This window comes from Gossypium raimondii, chromosome 5 (assembly GCF_025698545.1).
Source record: "Gossypium raimondii isolate GPD5lz chromosome 5, ASM2569854v1, whole genome shotgun sequence".
Taxonomy (NCBI): Eukaryota; Viridiplantae; Streptophyta; class Magnoliopsida; order Malvales; family Malvaceae; genus Gossypium; species Gossypium raimondii.
In genome coordinates, this window is record NC_068569.1 from 56,399,377 (window position 1) to 56,423,338 (window position 23,962).

At 32.6% G+C, this 23,962-nt stretch overlaps 3 protein-coding genes and 1 long non-coding RNA gene across 5 annotated transcripts in view; 1 reads left to right on the forward strand and 3 right to left on the reverse strand.

Moving 5' to 3' along the window:
• Nucleotides 1-23,097, forward strand: part of LOC128041198 (uncharacterized) — a 78,688-nt gene extending 55,591 nt beyond the window's left edge. Inside the window, exon 3 of the long non-coding RNA XR_008195863.1 lies at nucleotides 22,954-23,097. This is a non-coding gene — a long non-coding RNA (uncharacterized LOC128041198). The remainder of the gene's footprint in view (nucleotides 1-22,953) is intronic.
• Nucleotides 1-23,369, reverse strand: part of LOC128041196 (receptor-like protein Cf-9 homolog) — an 81,889-nt gene extending 58,520 nt beyond the window's left edge. The window contains exon 1 of the mRNA XM_052630619.1: nucleotides 20,507-23,369. Coding sequence (XP_052486579.1) covers nucleotides 20,507-23,289 — 2,783 coding nt within the window. The 5' untranslated portion in view covers nucleotides 23,290-23,369. The remainder of the gene's footprint in view (nucleotides 1-20,506) is intronic.
• Nucleotides 1,223-13,257, reverse strand: LOC105768541 (receptor-like protein 9DC3). 2 transcript variants are annotated; one of them, XM_052630627.1, is made up of 2 exons: nucleotides 12,779-13,257; nucleotides 1,223-2,933 (listed from the first exon to the last, which is right to left on the reverse strand). In XM_052630627.1, exons 1-2 carry the CDS (start codon nucleotides 12,781-12,783, stop codon nucleotides 1,442-1,444), a joined length of 1,497 nt encoding a protein of 498 aa, XP_052486587.1. In that variant the 5' UTR covers nucleotides 12,784-13,257; the 3' UTR covers nucleotides 1,223-1,441. The 2 variants fall into 2 exon arrangements, with proteins under 2 accessions (XP_052486587.1, XP_052486588.1); XM_052630628.1 differs by lacking the exon at nucleotides 1,223-2,933 and adding an exon at nucleotides 10,689-12,313 and having other exon boundaries at nucleotides 12,779-13,235.
• LOC128041197 (receptor-like protein Cf-9) lies at nucleotides 3,900-4,614 on the reverse strand. The gene has a single exon (XM_052630642.1). The coding sequence runs from the start codon at nucleotides 4,531-4,533 to the stop codon at nucleotides 3,979-3,981; it is 555 nt and encodes a 184-aa protein (XP_052486602.1). The 5' UTR covers nucleotides 4,534-4,614; the 3' UTR covers nucleotides 3,900-3,978.
• Nucleotides 23,370-23,962: the final 593 nt, after the last annotated feature.

The following is a 23,962-nucleotide window of genomic DNA, read 5'->3' on the forward strand; positions in this document are numbered from 1 at the left end:
GGTGCGGGTTTTCGAGGAATACAAATAACCTCTGGGTTTTTTTTTCCAAATTTGACAAGCATCTAGAATAACTAGTGAATTACAATTCTATTGTACCACAATAGGTGCATTGGTCTTTGCGGACTTGATGTTTTTTGCCTGTTGGTTCTATTATCACAAAGCAAACCCAAAATTGGCTTGGTTCCGAGATGTAGAATCTATATTGAATCACCATTTAGCAAGGCTACTGGGGCTTGGTTACCTTTCTTGGGCGGGGCATCAAGTACATGTCTCTTTACCAATAAACCAATTTCTAAATGCTTTAGTAGACTCTAAAGAGATCCCACTTCCCCATGAATTTATATTGAATCATGATCTTTTGGCTCAACTTTATCCCAGTTCTGTCGAGGGAACAACCCCATTTTTTACCTTGAATTGGTCAAAATATGCGAAATTTCTTACTATTCGTGGATGATTAAATCCAGTGATTGGGGGTCCATGGTTGACTGGCATTGCACACCATCATTTAGCTATTACAATTCTTTTCCTAATAGTAGGTCACATGTATAGGACCAATTGAGATATTGGACATAGCCTAAAAGATATTCTAGAGGCTGTTAACCACCAGGTCGGAGGTTCAAGCCCACTTTGTAGCGTTTCACTTTTGGTAAAATTTCATCCTTGGTCCCTTTAAATTCCTTTTTGCTTTAATTTGATTGCTTTCTAGACCAAGAAGCAGACCAAGCTGTAAGAGCCATGCAAGCTGCACCTGAAGCTTATGTTGCTGTTTTGTTACTTTCAAATAGATATTTTATTACTTACTTAGATATGAACTAAGTTGTTGATATGCTTGAACTAATTAGGTGCTGATAGATTGATAAATCAGCTTTACCAAGTGTACAAGCAATGTTTATCAAGTTACTAAGCCACTTAGTGGAGTTAGGTATGTGTTTAGGTAACATTTTCTTATTTTTGACCAGCTGATTGCTTAGTATATGTAATGGCATTGTGCCTTCATTCAAATGTAATGAAATCTTTCAGAAAATTCTTCTTCATTTGGTCTTTACTTAAAACATTTTTATTCACAAAGCTCTTGCTGTTTTTGTTTTGTTTGTTGAGCTAGATATCAATGCTTTATGCTTAAGTTTCTGTCAAAATTTCTAATTTTGTTTTCTTAGTTCCTACAGACATTTTGTTCTCCTTTCTCCTTGACTGAGCAGTAGCAAAGATTATTGAGACTAAATTGAAATCCATGAAAGAAGACATAAACAACACCACCATACAAAATGTTACACTCAAACAAACCATTACAGATAGTACGAAATGCAATGAAAGACAGAGGAATTGGTACAATAATAAAGACAGACAGATCCCAATGCAACCCTTCACCATAGGCAAAACGGTCTACAAAACAAGAAATTATGAAAATACAACACTAATTCTTGAACATCATTTGCAGTAATTAGATCCTTCTTCGTCTACTGCTACGATTGCCTTTCTTTGACTTTCTTCTTCGCCTCTTCTCTTGTTGGTTTTCAACCAAATTCACCAACCATTTCGGCTTACCAGTTTGGAAAACAACATATCCCACGGACATTCCGAACACCACTCCGCATCCATAACCTATCAACACCACTTTCCAACCAAAAGCAATGTTTGATTTTGAGCCATCTTTTTCAAGCACATTTGGAGGTGCTGGCTCAATGATGTTGCAACCTTTCGAGACCGGAAATCCACATAGTCCCTTATTCCCTTCATATGAATCATTTCCAAATGTGTTGAATAGTTTGCCTTGAGGAATCTGACCATGGAGTTGATTTTCAGAAACATTTAAGGACGAAAGAAATGGCAGATCTGCCAATCTATTTGGAATCATCCCAGACAACCTGTTTGAAGATAGGTCCAACCATTCAAGACTTGTCAAATTCCCTATTGAGGTGGGGATATCACCATTAAGGTTATTATGAGAAAGGTTGAGCCCTTTCAGTAAGTTAAGCTTCCCAATAACCTTTGGAATACCCCCTTCAAACTGATTGTTTGATAGATCAATGATCATCCACATGGTGAAAATTTTCACCAATTCCATATCTCTCCCTTTCATAACAATTCCAATGGAATAGGTATAGAAGTCACCTCCATCATCATTCACCCCCATGTACGACACTGTACTACCAATCTTCTCTACATTTATGATAGCCTTGAAGCTGTTGATGTATCTCACTGGTAGGGGTCCAGAAAAATAGTTACTTGAGAGGTCAAAAATTTGGATTTTAGAGAAAAAAGGGCTAGACTTAGAGCTATTGACACATAAGGAACCATGCATATGATTTGACTTCAATACAAGAACTTGCAAAAATGGAAGACTTCCCAACCAATGAGGAAATGTATCATTGATCTTGTTGTTACCAAGATCTAGCACTTCCAGACCATTACAATTAAGGATGGATGGTGTCAAAAGCCCTTCTAACAGATTTCCATTTAAGTTGAAATTACTCAATTGGCATCCCTCTGCAAATGTTGGAGGAATCGTCCCATAAAACTTGTTCTTCTTCAGATTCAAGAATTCAAGGCCGTAGCTCAAATTTCCAAAACATTGCGGAATTGTTCCACTCAAGTTATTGTGGGACAAATCAAGAATTCGAAGAGAAGTGACATTGCAGATTAAAGAAGAGACCTCTCCATTGAAACTATTATTTGAGATCAGAAAGACATTGATGGTCGAAGCTGGAATCGGAAGATTTCCACGGATCAAATTGGAGCTTAAGTCAAGAAATTCAATATTCTTCCATGGAAAGTGCTCAACTTCTGTCAAAGAGTTGTGAGATACATTTAAGTAAGTCAAAGAGTCATTCCCCACCTCTTGCATCCACTGTGGAATCTTGCCTTCAATTTTGTTGCAAGAGAGGTCTAAGCTTTCCAAACTTTTAAGCCCTTTTAAAAATTGGGGGAATTCACTAAGATTATTTGAGGATAAAAGGAGGTGGGTAAGATTGAGAAATTGGGATATTGAAGATGGAAGAGGACCCTGGAGTTTATTATTGTCTAGATATAAATATTCTAGTGATTTGGATTGGAATTCTTTGATACGCCCACTGAATTGATTTTGAGAGAGAGATATTGCCTTTAAGGAGGGAGCAGTATACAGCCATGACGGAAGTGTTCCATTGAGTAAATTGTTCGTTAAGTCTAAGGCTATGAGATTAGGAAGAGCGGTTACCTCATCTGGAATGGAACCTTCTAAAGAATTTTCAGATATTTCCAAGTATTCCAGCTGCGTTAGGTTTAGAATTGACAATGGAATTTGTCCACTCAATTGGTTCTGCGAGAAGTCTAAATGAGTGAGTTGCAAGAGGTTCCCCAATGATCTTGGAATTTGTCCACTCAATTGGTTCTGTGAGAAGTCTAAGTGAGTGAGTTGCAAGAGGTTCCCCAATGATCTTGGAATTTGTCCACTCAATTGGTTTTGTGACAAGTCTAAATAAGTGAGTTGCAAGAGGTTGCCCAATGATCTTGAAATTTGTCCACTCAATTGGTTCTGCCACAAGTCTAAATGAGTGAGTTGCAAGAGGTTCCCCAATGATCTTAGAATTTGTCCACTCAATTGGTTCTGCGAGAAGTCTAAATGAGTGAGTTGCAAGTGGTTCCCCAATGATCTTGGAATTTGTCCACTCAATTGATTCCCCGACAAGTCTAAATGAGTGAGTTGCAAGAGGTTCCCCAATGATCTTGGAATTTGTCCACTCAATTGGTTCCCCGATAAGTCTAAATGAGTGAATTGCAAGAGATTCCCCAATGATCTTGGAATTTGTCCACTCAATTGGTTGTCTCCCAAGTTGAGGAGATTGAGGCTTGGAAAATCAAAAATGTTTTTTGGGAATTTTCCTTGCAAATCACAACCAGCAAGACTGAGAGACCTTAGAGAAGAGGATAGATTCATAAAGACATGAGCATTAACAGAAGACATGTTGATTCCATCCAAAAACAGATGCCTGACCTCGGTTAGGTTGTGAACAAGTCCCTCCAGAGCATGTTTGTCAATTGTTCTTTCATAAGCCGGACCGGAGAGATCAAGTGAAACCAATTTTGACAGGTGAAGACTTGGGATGGGACTTCTCCTGCAAATTCTGTATAAGAAAGGTTGAGGTAGAATAGGCTTGTAAACCGACTGAACTCGGATGGAATTTTGGAAAGATTAAAGTCATTGTAGGCAAGGTTGAGTTTTTGAAGGTGAGGAAGAAGAAAGAGAGTGGTATTGGAAGGGAAGTTGCCATATAGCCAACTGCAGCTCAAGTCAAGGGCAATAACATGAGCATTTAGGTGGTCACAAGTGACCCCATCCCATGAGCAGCAATCTGTACCCTCCTTCCATGAATTTGTCTTGGGATAAGATTGAAGGCCAGCAATCTCATCGCAATAAGAAGAAGCATCCTCTGTTATGGAAAAAGAGTCCTTAAACTGGATTAGCGAAGAGCAGGAGTGAGATCCTGAAGAAGAAAAAGAAGCATAAAGATGGGGAAAGAAGAGGCATAGGCAGAGAAAGAGATAGGAGGCCATGTTCTGTTTGTAGAGGAAGATGGAGGATAGGGATGGTATTTATAGGCAACAAATAATACCACAACATTGGTGTTACAGTCTTTTTTTTTACATTGAAAAGCTATGGATATTAGATTTTCAAAAATTTTATAATATATGGATTATGACATATAAATTAATGAAATCATATAATTTTTGTTAATATATGAATATTATGTTTGAATGTAAAATATAATTCTCAAGTTATTTATTACTTCTAATATCTAATATTTCATTGTAGAATAATTAAATTATTTGTTTCACTAATGATATTTTAGCACATTAAATATGTATTGCAGTTTAAAAATAATAATGTAGATTATATATTATTTTATAGTATTATATATTATGATTTTAGTAAATTCATATAGTAGTAATTTTATTAAGAATTTTATTAAATTATATATCATTTTATTAAATTATATTTAATAATAATTATGTTAAAATATGGTTAAATTATTTATTATTTTTATTAATAATCTTATTAAAATTTAATAACAATAACAATAATCATCTACTTAAAAAATTTTTGCTAAGGGTATTTTAGTCATTTTAGTTTTTTTCCTTATGCTATTACAACATTATTCCATTCAACCAAATGAAGAATACTATTACGGTTCTATTTCATTCCATTCAACCAAACAATTAAATTATAGATTATAGCTTTATTCCATTACAGCTCTATTAAATTACAACTCTATTCCATTATAGTGAACCAAACGTACCCTAAGTATGTAGGGCTGTCAAGCAATGTAGAAATTTGCACAGAAAAGAACAAAATTGTGCACTACATAAAAATTCAAAGCATGTGTGGCCTATATTCATTTATTATATTGCATAAAATTCAAGGCATTTGTGTTGAATAATTTTAAAGCATATTTTCCACAAAACTTTAATTGGTTGCCATTAAATATGACATATATTTTCTATTAACTGCAAGAAAACTATCCGGTAAACTGCATCTTCTATGGTCCTTCAATTTTATTTTTTTTTAAAGTCATTTTAACTCTCCATTTAATATTTTGCCTTTTGAGCTTTTAAATTTGCATTGTTTATCAAATCATCCCAAAATGGATGAAAAAGTTAACATTTGTTAACTTTATTGACAAGACATACATATCGATATCATATAAACAATTAATTGATTTTAAATTTTATATTAAAATTTTCTAAGAAATGAGGAAATTTGGAAGCATTGCAGAAGAATGTCCAATAATTCCACACAGATTAACAACTCTATTGACTACACTACAGATTAATAAAATTTTATTTGCTGAGCTCAAAAAAAGAAAAAAGAAAAAATAGTTGCAATTAATGTGTTTTTGGTGGTGAGTAGGGGATTGAAGAAGAAAATAGATGGAAAATTAAATTAAGTAAAACAAAAGGCAAGTCTAGTTGTCCACTACAACTTTTTCATTCTAAAGAAATAATATTTTACCAGCATCGTTGAAAAATTAACACAAAAAGTAAGTCTAGTGTGGAAAATTGAAAAATTACATTGTAAAGCTGAAGTGGAATTTAGAACAAAAGCAAAACACAGGCCTTAATTAGTGGTTATTGTCAAAAAGTAATTGGACACAACAATTGCAACTGCAAGGTATTTTCTGATTCATATTATTGAAGAATTCAAGGCCCACTGTTCCTTCGCTTCATGTGGAACTGAAGAAGAAAATTGTGGGTAAATTCAACAGAAAGCAAGTCTAAGTCATGAATTAAAGGTTGAGTAGGACTAACAAATTCAGACATTATTCACATTTGAGTCGTAAAGTCATTAATCTCTCATTAGTGCTACCAATAACAATGTCTTTTCCATATAAGTATAGGGTACAACGATAAGATTAAATCAAAATTAAAACAAAAGCAAAACAGGCTTATTACTTACTCCTTAATTAGTGCTTATAGTCCAAAAGTAATTGGACACACATCAATTAGAATTGCAAGGTATTTTCTGATTCATATTATTGAATAATTCAAGACCCATATCTCATTTAAATGTCCAATAAAAATGTCGTCACCCGTAAGTTAGGATGCAACATTTAAATTCCCGAGCATAATCTAGCCTTTAAAAACCTTTATTGAAACTTTATGTATTTGAAAACTAAAAATGTTTGACCACCTTGGTTTAGTGAGGAAATCGAAACCCCGTAACTTAGGGCACAATTCTTCGAAGTTCCAAAGACGATATATAAGTTTGCCTTTATTTTAAAAAAACCTTGTCTCGAGATATCGAAAGGTCATATCCAATGAGTTAGGACACAACGTTTCGAATTCCCGAGATAAGCTTTGATTTGAAATTTTTACATTTTAATTAAAGAAGGATACTCGGTTACTTAAATTCAACGAGGAAAATTGGAGCCCAGTAAGTTAGAGCATAATCTTCTCGAAAATCTTGGATACCGAGTATTACGTTATTTTGAAAACCTTTGAATAAAACGATTGCAACACTTTGATTAAACGCAACCTTTTAAACGAATAAAATGCGATGGAACAATAATGTACAGCGCAAAGTGATAATTCGTAAACTAAAATATATGCTAATGATCGACAAGGAATCAATGAATACGGGTAAGCAATACAATACATCATATAAGAGCAACAATCTCATATCCCACATTGTGCAAATACTAACAATATAAAATAAAAACTTAATATAGACAATAATGTATACAAATAATATATATATATATATATAAATGTTGAAATAAACAAAGCGTATAATTAAATAGGACCTAAAAATATAAACTATGTATACAATAATAGGTTTTTTCTAAAATATATGAACACATTTAAAAGAGAACTTAACGTTAATAATTATAATAATATGAAATTAATAATATATATATAGAATAAAAATAATTTAATATAAATTATATGTATATATATAAAATAGTATTATATAAAAATATTTTCATATAAATCTTTAATACATAGAAATATATAAAAGTGAATTTTAAAAATATATTATAACATAAAAACATCAAAGAATATACATAAATCATATCCAATTTACACAAAATATAGAAAAATATGATAAATTTAAGTAATGAAACATAATAAATTTTAAATAATAATACATAATGAATTTTAAAGTAATAATACATAATAAATCTAAAATGTAATACATGATAAATTTATATAATATTAATGATAAATTTAAAATAATAATATCTTGTAAAAATTAAAAAAATACATGAAACTTGAAATATCAATTCATGAAAGATTTAAAATAATAATACATATAAAACTTAAAATAATAATAAGATAAAATATTAAACTCATTCACTAAATTAGATTTAAAGTTAAATATATTAAAAATGAAATAATATACATTTAAATAAATAAAAAAAACATTAAAATGAACTAAAGGATTAAAATAGATTTAAAACATAAATAAAGGGTCAAAGTATGACGTGCGAATAACATGGGAGCCGAATGGGAAATATTCCATTTCCTCAAAACGCAGCGTCTTTGCGTGAACCAAATTAGATTGAAACATAAAATGCGTGACCAAATTTGACAACTGAAATAAAAGGATCAATTCGAATGAGTTATAAAAAAGGGGACCATTTGCGCAAATTCACATTGCGCTATAAAACACGCGGATCTGGAACCTGGTTCGGGTCGGGTCATCGGGCATGGCCAGTACGGTGCCGTTTTAGAGCCGTTGAAGTTGGTTTATACGGCGCCATTGCACGATTAATATAAAACTCAAATTAACACCAATATTAGGCCATTTTAAACAGCCGAAAACCCTAGCCGCTCAATCGCTCTATTCCATTACAGATTATAGTTTTATTCCATTACAGCTTTATTCAATTACATAGCTCTATTTCATTACAGTAAATCAAACGTACCCTTAGTATGAATGGTTGTCAAGCAATGTAGAAATTTGCACACAAAAGAACAAAATTGTGCACTACTTAAAAATTCAAAGCATGTGTGGCCTATGTTCATTTATTTTATTGCATAAAATTCAAGGCATGTATGTTGAATAATTTTATCCAAGAAGCATATTTTCCACAAAACTTTAATTTGTTGCCATTAAATATGTCATTTTCTATTAACTGCAAGAAAACTATCCGGTAAACTACATCTTCTTCTTTAGATCAAATTTTATAAAAATATTTGACATTATCACTTATATGGTCCTTCAATTTTATTTTTAAAAATAATTTTAAATTTGCATTTAATTTTTCGCCTCTTTGAGCTTTTAAATTTGTATTATTTATCAAATCATCTTAAAATGGATAAAAATTAACATTTATTAACTTTATTGACGAGACATACATATCGATATCATATAAACAATTAATTGATTTTAAATTTTAAAATTTTAAAAATAAAACATATATTAAAATTTTCTAAGCATTGCAGAAGAATTTCCAATAATTCCACACAAATTAACAACAATATAAACGCAATGATTTTCACTTTTTTTCATTTTCCCAAAACTCATTTCACACTTAGCTTTATAAAAAAATTTATTTTAACCCTTAATTTAATTTTTCATATTTTTAGCCCTTAAACCTATGTTGTTTATCAATAACCTTAAACTTACATTGTTTATCAGATGAAAAATTAATATCTATTAATTTTCCTAACGTGCATAAATATGCAACTTCGTTTAAATCTAAAAACTATAAAATATCTTACAATTAAAACTAAAATTTTTAAACTAATGCAAACTTTTATTATTTGATTGCTTTCTAGCGTTGCAAATTACATAACACTCTTCAAATGTCTTATTAAATTCTCACTTTTACGAGTGCTATGTTAATCAAATAAAATTCAATTCAATTAATAAGCTTAACTAGAGGAAATAAGGACTTTACATCCACCAATTAAAGCTACCTATATGTACCCTTTTACAGTCTGCATTGTTCCATGTTTCCATTCATTACATCATTCCTTCAACTCTGCTATATATTATTACCGTCTCCAGGTAACCAAACCTTTTACTGCAAAATTGTAAAAGAAATTATGAAAAATTGAGACATTGTTGAAGTTGGCTTGCATGCAGACCAAGAAGCAGACCAAGCTGTCCGAGCCATGCAAGTTGCAGCTGAAGCTTATGCTGCTGTTTTGTTACTTTCAAATAGATATTTTATTACTTAGTTAGATATGAACTAAGTTGTTGATATGCTTGATGTAATTAGGTGCTGATAGATTGATAAATCAGCTTTACCAAGTGTACAAGCAATGTTTATCAAGTTAGTAAGCCACTTAGTGGAGTTAGGTATGTGTTTAGGTAACATTTTCTTATTTTTGACCAGCTGATTGCTTGGTATATGTAATGCAATTGTGCCTTCATTCAAATGTAAAGAAATCTTTCAGAAAATTCTTCTTCATTTGGTCTTTACCTAAGCATTTCTATTCACGAAGCTCTTGCTGTTTTTGTTTTGTTTGTTGAGCAAGATAACAATGCTTTATGCTTAAGTTTCTGTCAAAATTTCTCATTCTGTTTTCTTTGTTCCTACAGACATGTTGAGCAAGATAACAATACAAGTTCAAAAGTTAAAAGTGAAGAAAATTAAATAAGTAATTTTTTATAAATTAAAAGTTAAATGAGTCATTATGGTATATATATTTATAATGGATTGTAGAAGAATCCAATTAATTAATGCATGCCAATATATATAATATCAATCATGGAAGTAATATAAATAAATGAAGTTAAGGTTGGGATTCAAATGATGCATTTGAATGTTTGTAAGCACTATAAGCTAAGGATATGCCCATTTTTTTTTTTGTCTAAATGCACTTAGCCACACTATTAACAGTGATTTTATGAGTCAGGGGGTGTGTGGTGGTGGTGATAAGGTCCCCCAAAATCAATTTTAGTAATAATTATATATTGTAAAGAAACAGTCGCATTATGGGTCAAGTCCAAATTCTTCCATCCTAATAATTGCATGCATCCTATGCTAAATTACTTTTAGATTAAAAATAGAAAAGCATAACCCCACTAGTCTAGGTTTTATATTTTAGATGCTTACTATCTAAGTGGATGAGAAATTGATTATGGTATCAGTTTAGAATAAAAGATTAGATTGGTTAATTTATGAACGGGTTGAATCGGCCGATCAAATAAATTGAAATGATTATTGAAACTAAATTGAAATCCATTAAAGAAGACATAAACAACACCACCATACAAAATGTCACATTCAAACAAACCATTACAGATAGTACGAAATGCAATGAAAGACAGAGGAATTGGTACAATAATAAAGACAGACACATACTAATGCAACCCTTCACCATAGGCAAAACGGTCTACAAACAAGAAATTATGAAAATACAGCACTAATTCTTGAACATCATTTGCAGTAATTAGATCCTTCTTCATCTACTGCTGCGATTGCCTTCCTTTGACTTTCTTCTTCGCCTCCTCTCATGTTGGTTTTCAACCAAATTCACCAACCATTTCGGCTTTCCAGTTTGGAAAACAACATATCCCACGAACATTCCGAACACTACTCCGCATCCATAACCTATCAACACCACTTTCCAACCAAAAGCAATGTTTGATTTAGAGCCATCTTTTTCAAGCACATTTGGAGGTGGTGGGTTAATGTTGTTGCAACCTTTCGAGACTGGAAACCCACACAGTCCCTTATTTCCTTCATATGAATCATTTCCAAATGTGTTGAATTGTTTGCCTTGAGGAATCTGACCATGGAGTTGATTTTCAGAAACATTTAAGGAGGAAAGAAATGGCAGATCTGCCAATCTATTTGGAATCGTCCCAGACAACCTGTTTGAACATAGGTCCAACCATTCAAGACTTGTCAAATCCCCTATTGAGGTGGGGATATTACCATTAAGGTTATTATGAGAAATGTTGAGCCCTTTCAGTAAGTTAAGCTTCCCAATAACCTTTGGAATTCCCCCTTCAAACTGATTGTTTGATAGATCAATGATCATCCACATGGTGAAAATTTTCACCAATTCCCTATCTTGTCCTTTCATAACAATTCCAATGGAATAGGTATAGAAGTCACCTCCATCATCATTCACCCCCATGTACGACACTGTACTACCAATCTTCTCTAGATTTATGATAGCCTTGAAGCTGTTGATGTATCTCACTGGTAGGGGTCCAGAAAAATAATTACTTGAGAGATCAAAAATTTGGATTTTTGAGAAAAAAGGGATAGACTTGGAGCTATTGACACATAAGGAACCATTCAATTGATTTGACTTCAAAACAAGAACTTGTAGCTGTGGAAGACTTCCCAACCAATGAGGAAATGTATCATTGATCTTGTTGTTACCCAGATCTAGCACTTCCAGACCATTACAATTAAGGACGGATGGTGTCAAAGGCCCTTCTAACAGATTTCCATTTAAGTTGAAATTACTCAATTGGCATCCCATTGCAAATGTTGGAGGAATCGTCCCATAGAACTTGTTCTTCTTCAGATTCAAGAATAGAAGGCTGTTGCTCAAATTTCCAAAACATTGTGGAATTGTTCCACTCAAGTTATTGTGGGACAAATCAAGAATTTCAAGAAAAGCGGCATTGCATATTAAAGAAGAGACCTCTCCATTGAAGCTATTATTAGAGATCAAAAAGACATTGATGGTCGAAGCTGGAATCGGAAGATTTCCACTGATCAAATTGGAGCTTAAGTCAAGAACTTCAATATTCTTCCATGGAAAGTGCTCAACTTCTGTCAAAGAGTTGTGAGATACGTTTAAGTAAGTCAAAGAGTCATTCCCCACCTCTTGCATCCACCGTGGAATCTTGCCTTCAATTCTGTTGTAAGAGAGGTCCAAGCTTTTCAAACTTTTAAGCCCTTTTAAAATTGGGGAATTCACTAAGATTGCAAGATGACAAAAATAAGCTTGTAAGATTAACAGAAGAAGTAGTATTAGATGTTAAGGATAGGCTGTTATATGAAAGGTCAAGATATTCGAGATTTGGAAGGTTTGAGAACATGCTAAACGCTATGACACCAGTAAGATTATTTGAGGATAAATTGAGCTTGGTAAGATTGAGAAATTGGAATATTGAAGATGGAAGAGGACCTTGGAGTTTATTATTCTCTAACTCTATCAATTCTAGTGATTTGGATTGGAAGTCCTTGATATGCCCACTGAATTGATTTTGAGAGAGTTTCATATCCTTTAAGGAGGGAGAAGTATACAACCATGATGGAAGTGCTCCACTGAGTAAATTGTTAGTTAAGTCTAAAGATATTAGATTAGGAAAAGCGGTTACCTCATCTGGAATAGAACCTTTTAATGCATTTCCAGCTATTCTCAAGTATTCCAGCTGCGTTAGGTTTAGAATTGACAATGGAATTTGTCCATTCAATTGGTTCTGCCACAAGCCTAAATAAGTGAGTTGCAAGAGGTTCCCCAATGATCTTGGAATTTGTCCACTCAATTGGTTTTGCCACAAGCCTAAATAAGTGAGTTGCAAGAGGTTCCCCAATGATCTTGGAATTTGTCCACTCAACTGGTTCCCGGATAAGTCTAAATGAGTGAGTTGCAAGAGATTCCCCAGTGATTTTGGAACCGGTCCTGATAAGTTGGAATAGGAGAGATCTAAAAACTTCAAGGACACAAGATTACCCACCGAGTCTGGCAATCCTCCAAAAAAATTTGCGCCTGAAATTATCAATTGCTCCAAACATGATAAATTTGTGATTGAGACAGACAATCCTTGAAAGAAAGAATTTCCTGATTGATCTAAGTACTTTAAGGCCTGTAGATTATCAACTCAATCAATGAATTCTGTAGAGAAGGACGTCCATGACAGATCCAAATGTTCAAGATTGCTGCTCCGATTCAACTTCAAAGGATCAAGATTGAGGTTTTGGTTGTCTCCCAAGTTGAGGAGATTGAGGTTTGGCAAATCAAAAATGTTTTTTGGGAATTTTCCTTGCAAATCACAACCAGCAAGACTGAGAGACCTTAGAGAAGAGGATAGATTCATGAAGACATGAGCATTAACAGAAGCCATCTCCATTCCATCCAAAAACAGATGTCTGACCTCGGTTAGGTTTTGAACAAGTCCCTCCAGAGCATGTTTGTCTCCTACAAACCCTGTACTGGAAAGGTCGAGGTAGAGTAGGCTTGTAAACCGACCTAACTCGGATGGAATTTCGGAAAGATTAAACTCATTGTAGGCAAGGTTGAGTTTTTGAAGTTGAGGAAGAAGGAAGAGAGTGGAATTGGAAGGGAAGTTGCCATATAGCCAACTGCAGCTCAAGTCAAGGGCAATAACATGAGCATTTAGGTGGTCACAAGTGACCCCATCCCATGAGCAGCAATCTGTACCCTCCTTCCATGAATTTGTCTTGGGATAAGATTTAAGGCCAGCAATCCCATTGCAATAAGAAGAAGCATCCTCTGTTATGGAAAAAGAGTCCTCAAACTGGATTAGTGAAGAGCAGGAGTGAGATCCAGAAGAAGAAAAAGAAGCATAAAGATGGGGAAAGAAGAGGAATAGGCAGAGGAAGAGATAGGGGGCCATGTTATGTCTGTAGAGGAAGATGAAGGATAGGAATGGTATTTATAGGCAACAAATAATACCGCAGTGTTACAGTCTTTTTTTCTTTTACATTGAGAAGCTATGGATATTAGATTTTCAAAATTTTTGTACTTTTCACAATCATCAACAACCACTTAGTCTTCTTTTTACCATATATTTTCATTCTTAAAATTGGATGCTTTCTTTTCGCAAAATCTTGTATATAATTTGGTCTCCTAAACAACTAAAAATTTAAGATTAATGAGATTACAAAGTAGATTAATTTAGCGTTCTTCTCTATAACACGTAAAGAATGTGTGTATGTATTCACTTGCCTATCAACCAAAGCTAATTAATGTGGAAATTCTTTTCCACCCAAAAGAACAAAATTGTGCTCTATTCATTAAGTTTGAGGAAGAAGATTGCTGGGAAATTTAATCCACTGATTCCATAAAAAATGTGTATACTTATATAACCTCATAATTCAAATCTAAAATCTCATTTGTTATAAATTCGATAAATTTCTTTGGAATTGCTATTTTCATTCGCTAATTATTTCTCTTTTAATCGAGTAAAAATTAAAACTAAAAGACATAATGATTTATTTGTCATTTTTAACTTTACAAACAAAAGTCATTTTAACTTTTCATTTTTTTATCTCTTTAAATCACCCAAAAAAATGATGAAAAAGACTAACACTGTTTGTTGACGTGACAATGCCATATGATCAATAATCACCGACATGGTAGTGCCACGCTATCGCCCATTGGTGACATATTAACCTTTGAGTTAAACTCAAATTACTCTTTCCTTTGTTATAAATTAAGAGTATAACTAATTTTGATAAGAAAGATTACTTTTCATTAACTCAGTTTAAAGGGTTACAACAAGTAAAGTTTGGTCTATTGCAGAATTCACATGCAATGCGGGACATTTACATTATGCAGAATTCGACACATATATTGGAATTTTTGTATTTCCACAATCATCATGTTGTTCGTGATCAACAACTACTTCTTTTTACCATATATTTTTCATTCATAAAATTGATTACTTTTTTTTTACCAAAGACGTAAAATTATTAACATTCATGAGATTACAAAGTTATTTATCACTTCTAATATCTAATATTTCATTGTAGAATAATTAAATTATTTGTTTCACTAATGATATTTTAACACATTAACTATGTATTGCGTTTAAAAATAATAATGTAGATTATATATTATTTTATAGTATTATATAATATGATTTTAGTAAATTCATATAATAGTAATTATGTTAAGAATTTTATTAAATTATATTTAATAATAATTATTTTCAAATATGGTTAAATTATTTATTATTTTATTAAATTATTTTAATAATAATCTTATTAGAATTTAATAACAATAATCATCTACCTAAAAAATCTGCTAAAAGTATTCTAGTCATTTTAGTTTTTTCCTTATGTTTGTTACAACATCATTCCATTCAACCAAACACAAGAATACTATTACGTTCTATTCCGCTCCATTCAAACAAACAATTGAATTATCGACATAACTCTATTCTATTACAATGAACCAAATGTACCCTTAATATGAATGGCTGTCAAGCAATGTAGAAATTTGCACACAAAAGAACAAAATTGTGCACTACTTAAAAATTCAAAGCATGTGTGGCCTATATTCATTTGTTTTATTGCATAAAATTGAAGGCACGTATGTTGAATAATTTTCCCAAAAACTCATTTCACTCTTAGCTTTATAATGAAAAAAAAGTTATTTTAGCCCTTAATTTAATTTTTCATCTTTTTAGCCCTTAAACCTACATTATTTATCAAATAACCCTTAAACTTACATTGTTTATCGATGAAAAATTAATATCAATTAACTTTGCTAATGTGCATACATATGCAACTTCATTTAAATCTAAAAATATAAAAATAATTAAATATGTATAAATCTAAAGATATCCTAAAATTAAAACTAAAATTTTTAAACTAATGCAAATTTTATTATTTAAAAAAATCTTAAAAATTTTCAAAATAAATTCCATTTGTTTTCAAATAAAGAGAAAAATTGAAAACCATGAAATGTTAAGTGTGCCTTTTGTTCAGCCATTTTTTTCCCCTTTCTAGCAAATTACAGATCTGAAAATAGTGATCAAATTGTCCTTGATCGTCTAATTTTGGTTAGGGGACATGTTGGAAAAGGATTAACCCTACAGTTATATTTTGTCTCCTCTCATCAATGGTATTGTGATACCCAAAGTTTGGTATCATGATATCTACAACAGTCTTGGGGATCTTTGGGAGTTTTGGGTATCGCGATACCTTATAACCAGTATCACGATAACACTGTTGATGGCTCAATTTTCCTTGTTTTTAACATTGTTATGGGTATTACGACTTTCATGCTTTGATATGCGATATCCTCTTTCTAGGTGACATTTTTGCTCCTTCTGAGCCACCATGGGCTCTCTGCATCACTCACGAGCCTCATCAGATTCCCCGGGTGCCCTTTGGCCATCTCAGGTCTCAAAATAGTATCAAAATGCACACTAATCATTTATTAATATAAAGAACAAAAACTAAATAAAAAACAACAAAGATATCTAAATTCCTTGAAAATAAGCTTTTAAGTGTGATGGAGAGCCTAATTTAACATATCAATTTACAGCAGATCATAAACATAATTTATGGAACATTGTTTAAATTTCAACTTCTTTATTAGTTTTCTTTCAATATTCTGTATGCGGTACATTTGTAGTAATATATTGTGCAGATCATAGACTACATTGCTTTATTAGTGTTCTATTGTTAATCTTTTATTATTATTATTAACACCACTTCCTTTTTACCATATAATTTTATCCATAAAATGAAGAGTTGATTTACCAAAAATTAGTATTTCATTTGAACTCCCTAAAGAAAGAAGAAGAATTGATGAGATTACAAAGTATATTGACTTGCTCTTGCTTCCTTTATATGTATGAATGTGGAATTTGGCATAATGCCAACTTATTTTCCACGCAGAAGAAAACGGCGCTCTATTCACTCCCTTTAACTTGACAAAATACAGGACATGTGATCCACCAATTAATGTTTGACTATCTCCATCTCACTTTTTATTAATCAAGGAATATAAGCTTACTATTTCAACATTTCACAAGCAACAGCTAAAATAATATTGGTCACATTATAAGACAAAAGTTAAAACAGCCTTCAGTACTTCATCTACATTCCACGTCAAATCTGCAAGCATCAAATATTGACCTTTGAACTCCATAGTCCATAATAACAACACCAATTTCTAACAATTGCAGAAGAATGTCCAGTAATTCCACACAAATCAACAACAATTTGCAGCATCCACTACATTCATATGAATTCCACACAAATTAAGACTGCAAATTCTAACTTGTTTATACCCTCAATGAAGCTACCTAAAAGATATGAATTTTATAATATTCTAAAGTTAAGTGACCAGAACATAAATTTTCTAATAGATTAGTACTTGAGGTGTAGTTTACCTTATAATAAATAACTAAAATAAATTTGTGAATCAATTGCATAATTAAATTAAGATTTTCAAGCCTTTTACCAAACCAAACTTGAAAGGAGAAAAAGATTCATGAAAGAATCCACTTTTAAAAGACTTTCACTTTTCCCAAGTCCAATACACAAATTCACAAGATCCCACACTTTCATTTATCCTCTTCAGAAAGCAAGGTCCACAACAAGAGATTAATTTAGATATTAATTATTTTATTTTAATTAAGTGAGTTTAAATTAATGATATTTGTTATAATAATTAAGTTATACTTTCGGGAAGGTTGATAATAATGTTCACACCATAGATGTTGTGAAGAGCCACTAAAAGTGATAATTTATCTATGCTGAAAAGGTGTTTGAATAGAGTATTGGACAATGTCCTACCTAAAGACCCAAAAGGGATGCCAATTTAAGATCCAAGGAAGCCTTCGACTTATCTCACTTGTGTAAGGAGCAGCAGTTATCTCTTTACTATTAACAACATAATCATATTCTATAATTCACCTTTAAGGTGTCTTATTCACTTGTTTAGGTCAACTATACCAAATTCAGCATTTTATTTCGCCAAACCAAAATTGTTATTTGCCATATAGGGATCGCCAAGCCTATAAAAGCCAAAATCATTTCAAAGATTTGCCTCGTTTAGCTCGATTCTTCAATTTATCTTCTCAATCTCAATTATTAACGTTTGTCTCTCCAACTTGCCTCCTCAAATTTAATCATTAAAACTAAATGCATTACGTGCTCACCATACTACAAGAACATAAACTTATTTATTTCAAGAGGATCACTTTATAAATTTCCATCAATTAGGGAAAAATTATTATACCTCTATAAGTATATTTTAAAATATGGCGATATTTCAAGATACCACCTATCACATTTCAATAAAACTCATTATATATCTACCACCATCATAATTAAGTAATAGAGGCATCATTCTATATGGACACACATCAAGCTCATTTCCTTTTATGTAAAGTCCTCTCCATAACCTCTCATAATAAATTTTGAAAATAATTAATGTTAATTATTCACGTAATTCTAATTTTCAATTATTTCCTTAAAATTAAAAATAACTACTCTGTTAATGCCATGTAGCTATCTTGATTAATGATTTCATTTAATTTGTTTTCCTCCTGACTGGGAAATGTGGACTTGACAACAAAATGAAATTTGAGCATGACACCTTAATTTTGTGGTTGGTTTGACGAATACTGAAGGTTGGTCATCTTGAAACATATATAAAATTAAATGATTGAATTATTTGAAATCATGAAATAAAATAATTATGAAATTAGAATTTAAGATTAGAGGTTATTTTAGAAATTTAACTTTTAATTAATTAATTTAGCACAAATTTTATACAAGTCATGAACTTAATTTCATCAAATTATATTATCCAACTTTTACTGTTAATAAATTAAGCGGTAAAAACACATGTCTTGATATAAATATCAAAATTGATTATATTTAAGGTGGTACAAATAATTGCAAGAAATTGTAATTATTAGGTAGTGATTATAACCTCTCATAGTAAATTTTGAAAATAATTAATGTTAATTATTCACGTAATTCTTCTAATTTTCAATTATTTCCTTAAAATTAAAAAGTGTAAACTCTTAATTAACAAAAATATATAAATTATAATGGTTAAGCAAATATGTCATAAATATGTAATTACATCAAAATTTAATTACTATTGATTTCTAAACACCCTAAAATTTCAATGAAGCTACCTAAAAGATATGAATTCCACTGCAAATTTTGTATTGCTTGGAATGAATTGACTGTCATTTTCTATTACTTGCCACAAAATTTTGTATTGCTTTAAATTCAGACAAGAAATAGGAGAAAAACTACATGGAAAGAAATTTTGCTAATTCAATTTCCCAAGTCTTTACACAAAGTTGGCTCTAAATTAAATTTAGTAAAAGAAAAGAAAACATGTCTTAATTTCTGTATATTATATAAATCAGTTTTGTTACCTTGGAATTCTGATAAGTTCAATTTGGAATATGATTAATTTTGGTTAAATTGGAGTGAATATTACTATTTCCATTTTAGCAATTAAAGCAACCTATATGTACCCTTTTACACTCTGCATTGTTCCATGTTTCAATTCATTATATCATTCCTTCAACTCTGCTATATATTATTACTTTCTCCATATAACCAAACCTTTTACTGCTAACTTGTAAAAAAATTATGAAAATACAACACAGATCATTGAACCATTTTGTTCTCCTTTCTCCTTTACTGTGCAGTAGCAATGATTATCGAGACTAAATTGAAAGTCATGAAAGAAGACATAAACAACACCACCATACAAAATGTTACACTCAAACAAACCATTACAGATAGTACGAAATGCAATCAAAGACAGAGGAATTGGTACAATAATAAAGACAGAGACATACCGATGCAACCCGTCACCATAGGCAAAACGGTCTACAGAACAAGAAATTATGAAAATACAACACTAATTCTTGAACATCATTTGCAGTAATTAGATCCTTCTTCGTCTATTGCTTCGATTGCCTTTCTTTGACTTTCTTCTTCCCCTCGCCTCTTGTTGGTTTTCAACCAAATTCACCAACCATTTCGGCTTACCAGTTTGGAAAACAACATATCCCATGGACATTCCGAACACCACTCCGCATCCATAACCTATCAACACCACTTTCCAACCAAAAGCAATGTTTGATTTTGAGCCATCTTTTTCAAGCACATTTGGAGGTGCTGGCTCAATGATGTTGCAACCTTTCGAGACCGGAAACCCACACAGTCCCTTATTCCCTTCATATGAATCATTTCCAAATGTGTTGAATTGTTTGCCTTGAGGAATCTGACCATGGAGTTGATTTTCAGAAACATTTAAGGACGAAAGAAATGGCAGATCTGCCAGTCTATTTGGAATCGTCCCAGACAACCTGTTTGAAGATAGGTCCAACCATTCAAGACTTGTCAAATTCCCTATTGAGGTGGGGATACCACCATTAAGGTTATTATGAGAAAGGTTGAGCCCTTTCAGTAAGTTAAGTTTCCCAATAACCTTTGGAATACCCCCTTCAAACTGATTGTTTGATAGATCAAGGATCATCCACATGGTGAAAATTTTCACCAATTCCCTATCTTGTCCTTTCATAACAATTCCAATGGAATAGGTATAGAAGCCACTAGCTCTCTCAGCATATACCCCCATGTACGACATTGTACTCCCAATCTTCTCTGGATTTATGATAGCCTTGAAGCTGTTGATGTATCTCACTGGTAGGGGCCCAGAAAAACAATTACTTGAGAGATCAAAAATTTGGATTTTAGAGAAAAAAGGGCTAGACTTGGAGCTATTGACACATAAGGAACCATGCATATGATTTGACTTCAATACAAGAACTTGTAGCTGTGGAAGGCTTCCCAACCAATGAGGAAATGTATCATTGATCTTGTTGTTACCAAGATCTAGCACTTCCAGACCTCTACAATTAAGGATGGATGGTGTCAAAGGCCCTTCTAACAAATTTCCATTTAAGTTGAGATTACTCAGTTGGCATCCCTTTGCAAATGTTGGAGGAATCGTCCCATAAAACTTGTTCTTCTTCAGATTCAAGAATTCAAGGCTGTTGCTCAAATTTCCAAAACATTGCGGAATTGTTCCACTCAAGTAATTGTGGGACAAATCAAGAATTTGCAGATAAGTGGCATTGCATATTAAAGAAGAGACCACTCCATTCAAACTATTATTTGAGATCAAAAAGACATTGATGGTCGAAGCTGGAATCGGAAGATTTCCACGGATCAAATTGGAGCTTAAGTCAAGAACTTCAATATACTTCCATGGAAAGTGCTCAACTTCTGTCAAAGAGTTGTGAGATACATTTAAGTAAGTTAAAGAGCCATTCCCCACCTCTTGCATCCACTGTGGAATCTTGCCTTCAATTTTGTTGCAAGAGAGGTCTAACCATTCCAAACTTTTAAGCCCTTTTAAAAATTGGGGGAATTCACTAAGATTGCAAGATGACAAAAATAAGCTATTAGATGTTAAGGATAGGCTGTTATATGAAAGGTCGAGATGATATAGATTTGGAAGGTTTGAGAACATGCGAAACTCTATGACACCACTAAGATTATTTGAGGATAAATCGAGCCAGCTAAGATTGAGAAGTTGGAATTTTGAAGATGGAAGAGGACCTTGGAGTTTATTATTTCCTAGATATAAATATTCTAGTGATTTGGATTGGAATTCTTTGATATGCCCACTGAATTGATTTTGAGAGAGATCCATACCCTCTAAGGAGGGAGCAGTATACAACCATGACGGAAGTGTTCCATTGAGTAAATTGTCAGATAAGTCTAAATGTATTAGATTAGGAAAAGCGGTTACCTCATCTGGAATGGAACCTTCTAATGAATTATTAGATATTTCCAAGAATTCCAGCTGCGTTAGGTTTAGAATTGACAATGGAATTTGTCCACTCAGTTGGTTCTGCGAGAAGTCTAAAGAAGTGAGTTGCAGGAGGTTCCCCAATGACAATGGAATTTGTCCACTCAATTGGTTCTGCGACAAGCGTAAATGAGTGAGTTGCAAGAGGTTTCCCAATGATCTTGGAATTTGTCCACTCAATTGGTTCCACGACAAGTCTAAACGAGTGAGTTGCAAGAGGTTCCCCAGTGATTTTGGAATCAGTCCTGATAAGTTGGACTTGGAGATACCTAAAAACTTCAAGGACACAAGATTCCCCACCGAGTCAGGCAATCCTCCAAAAAAATTTGCGCCTAAAATTATCAATTGCTCCAAAGATGATAAATTTGTGATTGAGACAGACAATCCTTGAATGAAAGAATTTCCTGATAGACGTAAGTACTTTAAGGCCTGTAGATTATCAACTGAATCAATGAATTCTGTAGAGAAGGACATCCACGACAGATCCAAATGTTCAAGATTGCTGCTCCGATTGAACTTCAAAGGATCAAGATTGAGGTTTTGGTTGTTTCGCAAGTTGAGGAGATTGAGGTTTGGCAAATCAAAAATGTTTTTTGGGAATTTTCCTTGCAAATCACAACCACCAAGACTGAGAGACCTTAGAGAAGAGGATAGATTCATGAAGACATGAGCATTAACAGAAGACATGTTGATTTCATCCAAAAACAGATGTCTGACCTCGGTTAGGTTGTGAACAAGTCCCTCCAGAGCATATTTGTCAATTGTTAATTGTTCCTCAATCCCAGAAAGATCAAGTGAAACCAATTTTGACAGGTGGGAGACTTGGGATGGGACTTCTCCTGCAAACCCTGTATGGGAAAGGTTGAAGTAGAATAGGCTTGTAAACTGACCGAACTCGGATGGAATTTTGGAAAGATTAAAATCATTGTAGGCAAGGTTGAGTTTTTGAAGGTGAGGAAGAAGGAAGAGAGTGGTATTGGAAGGGAAGTTGCCATATAGCCAACTGCAGCTCAAGTCAAGGGCAATAACATGAGCATTTAGGTGGTCACAAGTGACCCCATCCCATGAGCAGCAATCTGTACCCTCCTTCCATGAATCTGTCTTGGGATAAGATTGATCATCGCAATCAAAAGAAGCAGCATCTGTCTGAGTGATGGAAAAAGAATTCTTGAACTGGATTAGCGAAGAGCAGGAGTGAGATCCTGAAGAAGAAAAAGAAGCATAAAGATGGGGAAAGAAGACTAATAGGCAGAGAAAGAGATAGGAGGCCATGTTATGTTTGTAGAGGAAGATGAAGGATAGGAATGGTATTTATAGGCAACAAATAATACCACAACATTGGTGTTACAGTCTTTCTTTTCTTTTACGCTGAAAAGCTATGGATATTAGATTTTCAAAATTTTTGTATTTTTCACCAGCATCAACAACCACTTAAGTCTTCTTTTTTCCATATATTTTTCATTCGTAAAACTGAATTCTTTTCTTTTAGCAAAATCTTGTATTTCATTTGAACATGTAAAGAATGTGTGTGTCTATTCACTTGCCTGTCAACCAAAGCTAATTAATGTGGATATTCTTTTCCACACAAAAGAGCAAAATTGTGCTCTATTCAGCTACGTTTGAGGAAGAAAATTGTTGGAAATTTAATCCACTGATTCCGTAAAAACATGTATACTTATATATATATATATATATATAATTTCATAACTCAAACCTAAAATCTCATTTGTTATAAATTATGATAAATTTATTTGGGAATAGTTATTTTTCATTCGTTAATTATTTCTCTTTTAATCAAGTATAAAATTAAAATTAAAAAGACGTAATGATTTATTTGGTATTTTTTAATTTTACAAACAAAAAGTTATTTTAACTTTTCCTTTTTTTATCTCTTTTAGTCTTGAAATTTATATGGTTTGTTAAATCATCCAAAAATAATAATGAA

Excerpts from the sequence above, each read along its gene's own strand:
- LOC128041197 (XM_052630642.1), bottom strand. The coding sequence starts at position 4,533 with ATGGCCTCCTATCTCTTTCTCTGCCTATGCCTCTTCTTTCCCCATCTT.